The following is a 12,925-nucleotide window of genomic DNA, read 5'->3' as shown; positions in this document are numbered from 1 at the left end:
ATAGAAACTTTTGTCCTCTACGTAATGATGTAAGTTTTAAAATAATTTGTAGTCATATTTGGAGACTTCTCTGATCTATTTCATGTGACAGTGGAACTTCAGTCTAAATCGGCAGTTTTCTGTGTAGAATTGCAAACAGGCTACCACTAGGTTGGTAATTGTTCTACAAGTTTTGAAATATTTATATACTCGCGTTCAAAAATGTAGCATTACTCTTTACAAAATAAATGTAGATGTAAAATCGTATTGTTTGTTAATTTACACTTGTAATATTTTACAATACAACCGCACGCTTTTCGTATTTGACGAACTCATTGCGGACTGAAGTACATAGAAATAGATTCTTTTCTTTTATAACTGTTCCACCACTTCTTTTCTCGTAATTTTCCTAGCAAGACAAGCTGTTAGTGATAGTGAATAAAAACAGCTAGCATTCCTCACTTTCTTCTCGATAATTGATTATTTGCAAATGCACGAGTACTATTGCACCAAGGAATTATCCATTTTGTTCGTTCTTGAAAATTGGATACTTGAATCACATCTGGCACATGTGGAGATAATTCTCCCCTATTGCATTGTTCCAGTCACTCCCTGAATTGTTTTTCTTCTCAATGCTTTTTATTATTTTTGTTTGTTCTTGTTCTGTGTCAAATAATTAAAGCTTACGTGTTTTGTAGTCATGACGAGGAAATGTCGGATGTAGAAAAGGGAAATTGATACGTGGTGTTCTCGACTGGACTCTCCGCAGTTTCCGTAAACAAAAGGTTTTATTATCGAGGATAAACGTGAGGTTCATAAGCAGGTCGAATAATGGATTAATTCTCTTTCATCGGCAGTAGCTTCCCTTTAAAAACCTTTAATACTGTTCAAACCGATCAGGGCCTTAACCAGAAAAAAAAAAAAATATGAACGAGGAAATGTCGGTGAAAAACGTATGACTGTCGTAGATCGTGGTAACCGTTCCATGGTGAAATTCTCTTCTCGGGTATTTAAGGGTGTTTATGATGAATAACAGCAACAAAACGAAAAATATGACTGAGGAAAGTAACTCGGTTTGGCTGTTACTAACTACGGCCTTGACAATGTGCATTTGACACAGATTGATGATACTAAGTACATTTGCATCCCAAAAATTAACGCACTCCTAAATCTTCCCCAGTATTCCCCAAATTAATACGGCATCCTTATTCTTGGTGGATTTTCATGCCTGTGATGTTAAGGCTAGACTATCAAAATTAATACTTTGAAGCTGGTTACCTTGTTTCAATAGAAGGCAGTCAAAACCGAAATCAATGACCCATACTGATGATCTTGTCGTAGAAAGTTTCATTTCATTTCATTTGTTTCCATGTATGTATTGAGGTGGAGTTTAATTGTATGAGTTCGATATTGTGATAACTCATGAGTAGCCTTCAACCATGTTAAACAGGATTACTTGATTTGAGTTGCGTTGAAGCATTAACAGGAAGACAATCTTTCTGTTTTGAATGTTGCCTTTATTCGATACAGTATAACATTTTGTTTGCACGAATGAATACAAACAAGGTTTGACTGTTCAGACTTGGCGGCAGACACCGCGCTTTAGGGGGATTTCCTTGTTCAATTAGGAAAAGGACTTAATAGTACTTAGTTCAACGGAAATGAATTCTAATTCAGTTATGGGACCACCCTTCTCAGACAAGATAACGGGAAACACATTCTCAAATTGGACACGCAACTTGTGATAATCCCTACAGACCTGCGAACCGATGAATGATCAGGATACCACAAACCATTTGTGACGGAAGGGACTATTAAGATGCATCATTTTAGTTGCAATAAGCCTCGATGGCAAATTCTTTTCGTGTAAAATTAGAAGGGATCTTCGAAGTTTGCTTTCGGAAATTTAGTAGCAGCTATCTCCAAAACCTCAAGCGGCTTGGATGCTGAATCAAAGCTGGAATAGAAAGTGTGATCCGTCTGTGGTCCGTGTCATGCAAGGGTACTTTCTCACAACCAGCAAAATATCAGTTTTTATGCGTCTAATTTTCGATGGAAAATCCATGAACAGCAGTCCCAAGGGGTTATTCATCTCCATTCCTATTGTAATCTAACGAAAGACTACCGGAGATATACAGAAGATCTCCAGTTTAAAGGAGAACTCGAACTCGTTAATATTGCCATGTAGTGTGGGAAAAGAAATCCCTGGAACTAACATATTTGTGTGCGGCCCACTGTAGGTATTGTTTTCAGGTTAGTCTTTCTTTTCACGTTTACTGCAGTTATTATAAACAAGTAAAGAAATGAAGCCTATGCAGTCTTCACCGACAAGTATGAATGGCACCCTTTAAAATTAAACTCCGTTTGAAAAACAAACAAAATGAAAACAAACTGATCAAACAACCGAGACTTAAGCCTAAACTAAAGTCTTTGGCGACATTAGGCGATTTAAGCAAAATTTGCCGACTTAAGGGGACTTAAGTCAATTTAAGGCAACGATAACCTTTTTTAAGCAGCTTAAGGCAGCTAAAACTAAAATTGGAAAGGAACTTTTATTGAAATTGCCTGGGTTTTTGCGTAGTGTCCCGTGTACAAAGGCCGGGCAACAATCGCCCGATTGCCTGAACGTAACTGAAAAAATAACCGTCCCGTATCTACCTTTAGGTTATATATTTGCCGTAATGTTATGTTTTACTGTTATTTATTTTATTATGTGCGTTTTGCCTTTCCAAGTTGCTCTGTATACCTTCGGAACTGATCATGAATAAATCCGATAATTTAGTTGATTTCTGAACCACGGCAAGGGCTGATGCTTAGCTTCCATGTTTGTACTTATTATTGCTTTACTTATTGTACCAGGCCAGTCAGAGTTAAACAAATCATCGAGACTGCATTGGTAAACAAAAGAAAGTGATCTTCTAACTGACCGCCGAATCAGACCTCAACTGAACTATTTAGGTCAGAGAAGTTTACTCCTCCTTGAAAACTGAAAAATGCTACAGGTAGTTTCCTCACATCAGGACACACACAAAGAAGTGATATAATACAAAAAAAATGATATGATTTATGCCGAACGAAGTTCCAGCGGGACAAGCTCTTTCCCTGTTAAGTGCTGAGCAATCTTTCTCTTAGTACACTTTTAGTACAGCATTTTTTAGACCAAATCATTTCTTACAGACTAAATTTTACAGACTAAATCAAGTCAGTGAATTCAAATGGTTCTAACTTGTAAGTCTGATCACTTACAGTGAAATCCCGATTTTTTTTAATCTTCAAGGGAAACGAACATTGGTTTGAAAAATCGGATAGTTCGAGAAATCCAGGGTAAAATTACAGTGTTCGACTGAGGGGAGCAATTTAAGGACTTTTGGTTCGAGTTAACGGGAAGTTCGAAACATCGAGGGTTCGAACTCGGCTGTAAAGCACTACATGAATTCCACGAGATACAGTACAGTTATATACTGATCGTACTGTACAAGGTCTTTCAGTCCAGTTCTCAGTGAACGTCAAGCTCTGCCGTACTCTAATGTCACTGTAATGTGGTACTGCTAATACAGCTGTAGTCAGTTATCACGCTACATACGAGGTAATCCGTACTGTTTGACCTTTTGAATGAAAGCTGCTGAGCAAGAGTACTGTCTAATTTGAAGAGCTATTCGTTTTCTCATAATCAAGTTACAATCTCTCGCGGCGAAAACATGCCTTGCTACGTTTGAGTTTGGTCGCAGTTTTGTGGACTGGATTCGCATGCAGAAATAGGCTACAAATTTAATGTAAAATAAGAACAGGATATTAACTGCTGCAACTATTGTAGCTTTATGAAGGTTTGTTGCTAGGCATTTAGAACTCGGTTTATCATCAAGCATATTAAAGAACTTAAGTGTACGTGCGACTCAAAAGCTTACAAGAATAGAGACTAAAACAGCAAAGATATAGAAGCTGGCCCAGCTGCATGCTCGGTGAAACAGATACGAGATCTTATCAGGACTTTTGAGACTAAACCACGAAATATGAATAACTTCTTTGAAAGGTTTTGCAAGTGTTGTAATATCTTTCTTTATTCGATATTGTTCAATTAGAATGCGCAGATGTCTGAAAGAGGGTGGAATTTGATAAGGGCTGCGGAAGCAGTGTCAATACACTATTGATTCGCACAAATTGTTCAATGCAATACCTGCAGAACGTATGTCCACCGAGTGAATATACGCCAATATAAGAAAATACTGACCTGCAAGGTAATGTTCTAAATTGTGGGCGATAATTGTGAAAACAAATTGTAATAAATAAATTTATTCCCTTATTCGCTCAAATTGAAACTTGTAACAAAGAGATTTAAATATTACTTGTTGACTTAAACAATTGGTTTCACTTAGGTCGTGGTGTTTTAATAAACGCTTCAAGAACCTTCTCCCTCGGCTTACTTATGGGACAGTGTAACTGATCTTGCAGTCGCCAATTTTTTTTTTTATCACTTAACGAATTTTTACTCAGTGAATTCACATAACGATGTCCACCACCGAAGGAAAAATGGCGTCTTAGCCTAAACACGAAGACGTTATTCTCTACTCAATACTGAGTCAGTCTCAATATCCTCTTTTCAAACTTCAATTTAATTTTGGCTTATCAAAGCTTCTTTGCCATTTTGCTATTAACTTTTCGAGGCTTACACTGTTTAAAAGTAAATTTTTACATAGCAGAAATGATTTCTTATATATGAACTAGGCGAGACTTGATCCACCAATCAATTTTGTTTTCCAGTATATCATTTTGCTAAGCTCAGTTTTCAGTCGACAGTAATACTTCTTTGGTGAATACTCTAACTACATGTAAATCCGGTTTTTAAAACTTCATTTTCCAACCGCGAAATGCAGACATAATTGCTGTCACTTATCGTCTCAGTTCTGCAACTGATTCGGTAGAACTTTTACACCAGCTTTTGTTCCATTTCTGGTTTTGATATACTGTCCCTTTTGTTTTGCTTTACTGCTAGCTATCGGTCAAATATTCATGAAGGAATAATTCTGTGTACCGGGTTATGATCTCTGACAAAGTGCCCATATGTTCCTTCTGTGAATTTACCAAGGCAACTGAACAAAACAACAGAACAGAACAGGTTCTCAATAAAGCTAGGTGCTGTATTGAAAGATACTTCAGTAGGTCGCCTAGCTGCTGCCTTGTGCAGACATCATGATCAAGGACAATACTCACAACCAATTGGACAAGGTGGCTTTGAACAATAATACAAAGCCGGCACCGGTTGAGGACTGCTACTTCAGCCACAGTGCCGAACAAATGGCAGCTCATAATCGAAATATAATGTTAAAAAGGAAGAAGAATATTTTTACACAACAGAACAAAGTGCTAAGGTCAATGTTGCTGTCAAACGTCTTTAGTGGAACTACCAGCTCAACACAAATGGAAGATCAATTATTATTTTTTGTTAGTCGATTTGATTTGTACGCAACAAAAAATACATTTTGTGACAGTCTTGTTAGGTTACTATCCAGCGCAAATGGCAGCCGATCACTAAACAATGTTCAAGCAAGCTGTCTTTCCTGAGGCATTTAATTTCTAAGAAACACTAAGCAGTAGCGATGGAATTGTGTAAGAATAACTGTATTATTTTAGTTTTTAACTTCGAAGCGTAACTCGCTCAAACTGCTCCACTAAAAGAAAATGTTTTTAAATTTTATTAAGTTTTTGAATTGTGATCAGCAGCGAATCTTGCAGTTTTTAAAGATATTTCAATATCATTTTAGATGCCTTTTTAAATTTTAAGTTGTACACGGCCCCTCAAGCTTTTAGCTTTAAATTTTTATCATATAAAAATAAAGTTTATATCATATTGTTTATATTTTATAACTATAAAAGAGGTCGCCAGCTTTGTATGGGTTTCCGCTTTCCTTGTTGTTGGAATGAGTTTCGAAATATTAATAACCCAATCATTTGCTGAACAGCCTATATCGATCATCGTTTTATCATACTGTGTAAAGTTCTGAGCAATGAAAGACTCTCGCGTTACATATTGTGGGATTTAGTAGCCTACCGAATCGGTTCTTTCGGATGGGCTCAACTATTTAGGGTTCTCTTTCTTCAGGTATATAAAACGTTTTCCTGATGGGAGTCCATCTATCTTTGAATACTAATGATAAAGATGATTTTAGAAAAAAATTCACGAAAACGTTCGAACTTTGTTTTACACAATATACTACAATAGATATTAAAGGATGAAAACTCACTTTTGAAAAGAAACGATTTTTTTACTCGATATCAGCACAGAATTATTAGAACATGAAATCCGCGCGTAAATACGTGCACAACTTGATGTATTTTTGTGTTGTTTTCATTGTTTATCTATAAGGGAAGTCAAGTTACGTTCAACTCGAGGTCGCTTACTTTTAGAGTGTGCCTTCTCTTCGGGATTTGCTACAATGGCTTCAGTGCAATATTGTTACTACTTTCCACCAGGGATTATTAGTTTCTGAACTTCACGGCATTCATTCATCAGTATCCTGATCAACAGTTTAGTTATCGGTGTTATAAGTAAAACTGTTTGAACAGTGAAGGAACTGAAAGCTAGGAAAAGAGGGTTGGAATAATTGCGGTTTGTTATTCCTGGCAATCTGTAAGGTATCTAAAAGTATTCTTGCAAAATATTCTGGCCAAATTACTTGTTTTTCTTTTAAAAAAAAGAAGCTACTCAAATCGTCAATAAATCAAATGACTTTATCTATTTTTCATAATCATGTATACACCCTAATTTTTTCACATATCTTTTCAGATAATTGTATTGTAGCATAAGTTAATTGGGCTGTAGTAGATAGCAGGTCCACAGGAACTTTCAGCTGCCATTTCTGTAACATCCTACTTATTAAATAAAGCATGTACGTATGTACGAGATCTTTCGTGAGTTTATTCTCATATTAGCGCCAACACTTGGCCATCTTATATATTAATTGGCTGGTTCTACTGAAATAGCACATATTAAGAAACACAAAATTCCAGCCTGCAGGAGTTGAGAATAAATAAGATTCCCGATTGTAATAGAGGCTCAAACACATCTACTCTGTAGGTATTCTGTGGTAATCCGGTCAGAGTTCGTTCTTATATCGGTTGAGCTGATACTCTAAGTTTAACTAATTACGGCTTAGTTGTTGACTATTTATGGAGTATGCTAAATCCAGGCAGAAAACGACATACAACAACTGACTTGTTATAGTTCTAGAAAATTCTTCGACTTACAGCACTTAATTCCATCACATATTCATTTGTATTTATGCCACCGAGTTAATTGTGCTAATTAGAAAAATAGTTCTGCCAACCGGGAACTCCCTTAAGTAGGCACAATCCGAATTTCCTGGGGTCGATAAGGGAGATTCACATCGGAGAACAATTATGACTGGTTAACAAAAATCAATCTGGTCTGGTATGCCATTTAAGTTGCTAGAAAGCTGTGTTATCCCTGATAGTGCTGAGTTCAACATTTAAGGCTCAACTGATGCTTTCCACAAAGTGACCTTGCATGTTAGTGAACAATGTCGAACTTGTTCCCAAGGGTATCTTTAACCACCATAATTTGAGAATACATATCCAAAAAAGGAGAGATCAGGCTGAAATCTGTACTTCTGCCAAGCTTTCGAAAGCAGAAGTACGGAATACGTCGAATATCGAAGATGAAATAGTAGCTTTTAAAGCGATAAACCACAGGCTGTGGATTATCCATCGATGATAACGGCTTAGCTTAACCGGCAATTAACCGTGGCTCATTCTATTCAAAGTTTACTTCACAACACTCCTCGTGCATGCATTCAACCTTGTGTGATGAGTACTTAAAAATTGTACTCAAACTTACGGGACCTGCTCTTTTCGTTTATGTAACTAGTTTTCATGTCGCCAGCCCGCTTGTTCGTTTGAGTGACAAATGTGACCCGGAGGGCATGTGTACAAACACCACTGAACGGATAATTAGCTAGGCTAACAACAAAACTTTGAATGGAAACTAATAGTGTTTTTGGTATTCTTATGCCTCGCCATTTAAAGTCCAATTAGTGAATTCAAAAGCGCAGGGAAACTATACACGCTCCATCACGTACGTCTTTTTGTATAGCATGCAGCTAGTGAGGGCTAAGTTTTCTCGACGCGGTTCAGTTCTAAGTTCGCATATTGACGCTAGGTCGGGTTTAGCCGGCGAAGTGGTGGATGAACTTGAAAATGGCTTCAAGTCTTTACCGAAAAAGGTGACACTCTCGGCTATCGTTTGAAAAGATTAAGAATCAACGAGGAGCAAAAACTGTAAATCGCGTTATGTATTAGTGTACGTAAAATAAAGTTAATCTGAACGTAGTTGGTCTGAAGTTTAACGATGATAACTTGGTCTCACTAATCCTCTGCGCTAGTCTTTGACGTTTTTCTGGCGCACAGTCTCGTGAGCTAGCACCATAGTTTGTAGAGGGAACCCTCTACTAACTTTGCTAGCACTCAGAGACTAATGCCTTTAGCCATAGTTACTACTGAATATGCTTTAGCCGACCGTTCATTGGCACCGGAATGCAGCGGAAGAAACAAACAAATTTGATGTGAAGGTTGATGTCTCATGCATTGGCTTGAAAAATGTTCCGAACATATAGTTCTTGAGATTGAAGAAAAAAAAAAATTCATATAAACTTTTAATTATAGTTGCTGCGGTGTTTTAATTTCTACAGCCACATCAGTCAAAACAAACTGACATAGGAGTGATCTAACTGACAGGTAATACAATCGCACGAGTTGTCGCGAGACAAAACGAGAGAAAAATACAATTTCCCGCGGCCATAAACATTCTCCGACAGGTTTTTATTGCCCTTCCTTCCCCTCCTTTATTTTGGCTTTCTAGTAGCTCCGTGTCTGATACGTAAGAGCCGTTCCCGCTGCAAGATCAGCCTCACGGGCGAGTAATCACTTTTTGCTACTTACTTGCGAGAGTTTTGGTACACGCGCTTTGTCATCTAGGCGGGACAAACTTTCTTAGCTTATAATGCGCATACAAGCCGATAACTGGACAGATGCTTTGAAGAAGAAGAAGAAGAAGAAGAAGAAGAAGAAGAAGAAGAAGAAGAAGAAGAAGAAGAAGAAGAGGAAGAAGAGGAAGAAGAAGAAGAGGAAGAAAAAAAAACAACAACAACAGTAAATAATTTGGACTTTACAACTTCCATGACGCATCGTGGAATCATCTTAGGCATTTCCTTTTCTTTTGGACTGTTTTCAATAGTACTCACAGACAGATTGTTTTCAACAGTAAAAAAAAAAATTGAAGAAAGGAAAACATGTCGTCAAACGACGCGTAATTATCTCATTTGTTGTACCACCAGCGTCGAAGGCATCCTTGGAACTCATTTCACTTTCTCTAGTTTGAGATAAAATGCAAACACAGACGCATAGAAGCGAGCTTACCGTGGGAAAATAAAACGAGCCTTTGTTATTCAAATAATGTGTGTACCCCCGTGTGAAGCGCGTAACAAAAGACTGTCACTAGAATCACTACCAGAAAAGCAAATGCCCTTTTATAAACACACGTGGAGAGAGATGCGTCTAAGCGGACACAACTTCCGTGAGAAAATATCTGGTAATCAGCGCAACAAAGCACATAAAATAAAACTGCAGTGGAAAAGCGCGCTAAGAAGTGGAGTCTACTTCGCTGTGCACGCGTGGTCGGGGCGGATAAATTGCTTAATTTGCTTCGCGGCACTCGCGATGTTTTGCCGCTAATTAAACGAGCTGGAAGTTTGAAAACAACCAGCCAATCACACGAGCTTTCTCACACTCGTCACGCGCGGGTAGCTCCTTAGAGGTTTTGTTGCAGGCGGCCGGCATGTGCCTATTCAGTGCCGACCAATCAGATTCGGACGTTCCCACGGTAGATGTTATTGTTAAGTTAATATGATAGTCCTTAACTATTAAGGTTATTGTTTAACGTTATGTTTCCACTAAAGTGTTTACAAATATTTAACAATGAAGTCACTGCGAAAGCATTTTCTGCAAGGAGGAGTTGGTTTTGTTGACGTTAAATAGTGAACGTAGTTTAAAGACGCAAACTATTCGTCGCGGACGTCGCCAGTCTTGAACTCGCTCGTTTCACTCAGTTTGAATTGAGAATTATGGCGTATCAAGATCACAATAGCACGGATTTTGTCAGCAAAGTTCGAGTCGAACGCAGAAAGGTAAAAATTTTTTATCTTTTCATATATTTTTACAAGAAATGTTGAAATGTTAGTATGCTTATTCACAAGTCGAACCATTTTCGCTGAGCATGCTTGAATGTCTCAGAAGTGAGACACAAACAACTGTGCGATTCTGAATCATAAAATTATTTTTTTTTTTTACTTTTATAAATGGCATCAACAAATTCCGTCTAATGTTTCAGACCTTGCTCCTGCTTCATATAAATAGTTTCGTTACATAATGAAGTCCTGCCTCAGCAAAATTCACTACCAAACTTCAGTTGTTATTGTGAAAGTTATAAAACAAATGCTGAAGAAACCACCCGATCAGCATTTTTCCATATGCAGGTTGAAACACGCTCTTATACATTTTTTTAACAAGCTGCTGTTCGTCTTAAAAGATCTTTGCTTTGTAAATAATTTTTAACACACGATGAACTATTTAAAAATAATCTCTTCTCGATTTTTTTCAATTTCCAGGCTCAAAAACCAAGGATAGAGAAATTAAGGCGCGACAGAATTAATGGAAGCTTGGATGAAATCAAGCATTTGGTACTGGAGGCTCTGAATAAAGATGTAAGTACTCAAATAATGTCGGTGTAATTCTGGCAGATTGGATTTAAAGAAGAGAGATTAAACAATGTATACTTTAAATATTAAATGTGTTTTAAATGTAATCTGTATAGTAACCAGCATAGTAAAGTTTGGTTTTAATTACTTTATCTGTAGAGAAAATAGCCCTCTGCAGTGGCATTTCTAAACCGTTTTCGTGGAAACCGATCTCTCTATAGCAATGAGATGCGTTCTTCTTTCTTTAGTAAGAAATCAATACTTAAGTAAGATTTTACTCCGCTATTATTTAGATTTCAAGTTATTCAAAAATGGAAAAAGCTGACATTCTAGAGATGACAGTGCAGTTTTTGAAAGGAACACACGCAAGAAAAACAATGCAAGCAGGTTAGTAAAGTTTAAGTTTCGTCATCAAACATAGATTTGGTCAACAGAAACTTCATTAATTTTTTCAACAGTGAGATACATTGGTCACGCCGGGCGATCGCTTACCAGTTAAAAGAGAACAAAAAACGGAAACATTCGCATCAGAGACAAAAAATTGTCACAGCTGGAAAGCGAATATTTATTTAATGACGTTAGTAAAAATGTGACAAAATTGGAACGAGTTACGTTAATAAACGTCACTATCTCAGACAGGATGTTTGTTTTCAGAGATGTTGTTGTTTGTAAGCCAGACAGTCACTTATCCTACCCAACCACGAAAGTTTGTGTTGTCCGTTTATGTAAAATCCAAACTCCATATGAGATCTGATATATGCCTTGAGTGGTTGTTTTAACAACTTGAATGGTTGTTTTAAGTCAAAACCTCTCTGCTTTAAAACTTGTTTTATTTTTAAATGCTGAACACGAATTCCATCTGCTACAGCTCAGGTGAAAGACATTTTAAGATATAAGATTAAATCATCACAACAACAAATCACAAAAAGGGAATTTATCTGTTATATTATTTTAATAAAAAATTGTTCCTAAATGTATAGAAGCCAACAGCAAAAATTTGTGATAAGCGTTGCCTGGGCTTAGTACTAAAATATTTTGAATAATTTATATTTGAAACTAAAGCAATCAGTATCATTTTCTAGGGATAAGATCGAGAGTTGAACACACGACAGAGCACAAAGATTCTTCCACTCAAGAAAGGCATTTGCCTGCAGCTCCACAAATGCCTTGCCTGTCACAAGATGCACTTCTCATGGGCATGACCGCTGATATGAAACCCATTCCACTACTGTCACATGCCATGTCACCTTTCGTCTCGGGCCCCATGGTTGCCATGACACCCCAACCAACCATTGTATGGCTTCCTTACCCTTCACCGCCTCCGTCACCCTCGGAGAAAACAAATGAAGTTGCTGACTCGACAATTCAACAGGACACGGCCACACAAACCGGAAATGAAAACGGCATTTTTTCAAAAACTTGCTTAAGTCCGCCAGTGACGTCACCTAGCAACGCAATGTTACCAGTTTGGAGGCCGTGGTGACCAGCTTGAGGAAAAGAACAATTGTAATAATTATTCCCGAGAAATGTTTAGCAAGATATAGGGTATTTTATGAATGAAACCCTTAAAGTTCAAAGAGCGGGAATCAAACTTTTCAATTCAATACATTCAGTGAACGTAAATTTCTCATCACTAGTGCAATAAATTGTTATTTTATTCACATTGTTGTGTTTAACTTTGTATAGCAACATTCTTTAACCCTTCACATTTCTTTCCTTTTTGGACTGATTTCTTATGCTACAACTGTTTAATAATTCAGAGAATATATTTAGGGATAAATCAAGAAAATATCCAATTCTTGTTGATAATCTTTGTTCGTGACCCATGGGCTCAATAATCTATTGATATTGGAGAAATAAGAATTTGATCACTCTGGAACCAATTACTGAGAATTGGCCTAAATTCTAATCTTCAGCCGAGAAATAAAGCTAATTGTTGAAACTTGAGATTTGCAAAATTTACTCATGGCTGAGAAATGTGCTGGTAGCTGAGAAATCACCGGAAATTCAACTGGTGTCTGAGATCTCAGCACCTGTCAGAGTCCTAGAATTATAATTATTATTACACGGCAAATAAAAACTTTATCAAACCCCCGAGGTGGTGGGGGGTAGGGGGGGGGGGGTGGAGTGTACTCCTTTATATGGGCTAAATAGGTATGAGCGGTCTGGTCTGAAAAAGG

General features: G+C 37.3%; 1 protein-coding gene across 1 annotated transcript; it reads left to right on the top strand.

Moving 5' to 3' along the window:
- The first annotated feature begins 10,012 nt into the window (after nucleotides 1–10,012).
- Nucleotides 10,013–12,406, top strand: LOC110048826 (uncharacterized). The gene is made up of 4 exons (XM_020754607.2): nucleotides 10,013–10,175; nucleotides 10,656–10,751; nucleotides 11,039–11,132; nucleotides 11,828–12,406. The coding sequence occupies exons 1-4, from the start codon at nucleotides 10,113–10,115 to the stop codon at nucleotides 12,226–12,228; spliced, it is 654 nt and encodes a 217-aa protein (XP_020610266.1). The 5' UTR covers nucleotides 10,013–10,112; the 3' UTR covers nucleotides 12,229–12,406.
- The last annotated feature ends 519 nt before the right edge of the window (nucleotides 12,407–12,925 follow it).

The sequence above is a fragment of the Orbicella faveolata genome, unplaced genomic scaffold, assembly GCF_042242905.1.
Source record: "Orbicella faveolata isolate gen_17 unplaced genomic scaffold, um_ofav_v1 contig_48, whole genome shotgun sequence".
Taxonomy (NCBI): Eukaryota; Metazoa; Cnidaria; class Anthozoa; order Scleractinia; family Merulinidae; genus Orbicella; species Orbicella faveolata.
This window is presented reverse-complemented; position numbering and strand designations above follow the sequence as displayed.

Bases quoted from the DNA above. Each gene is read 5' to 3' on its own strand.
- LOC110048826 (XM_020754607.2), top strand. From the start codon at position 10,113: ATGGCGTATCAAGATCACAATAGCACGGATTTTGTCAGCAAAGTTCGA. The intron at 10,176-10,655 runs GTAAAAATTTTT...TTCAATTTCCAG, and splicing joins TTCGAGTCGAACGCAGAAAG to GCTCAAAAACCAAGGATAGA. The intron at 11,133-11,827 runs GTTAGTAAAGTT...ATCATTTTCTAG, and splicing joins AAGAAAAACAATGCAAGCAG to GGATAAGATCGAGAGTTGAA.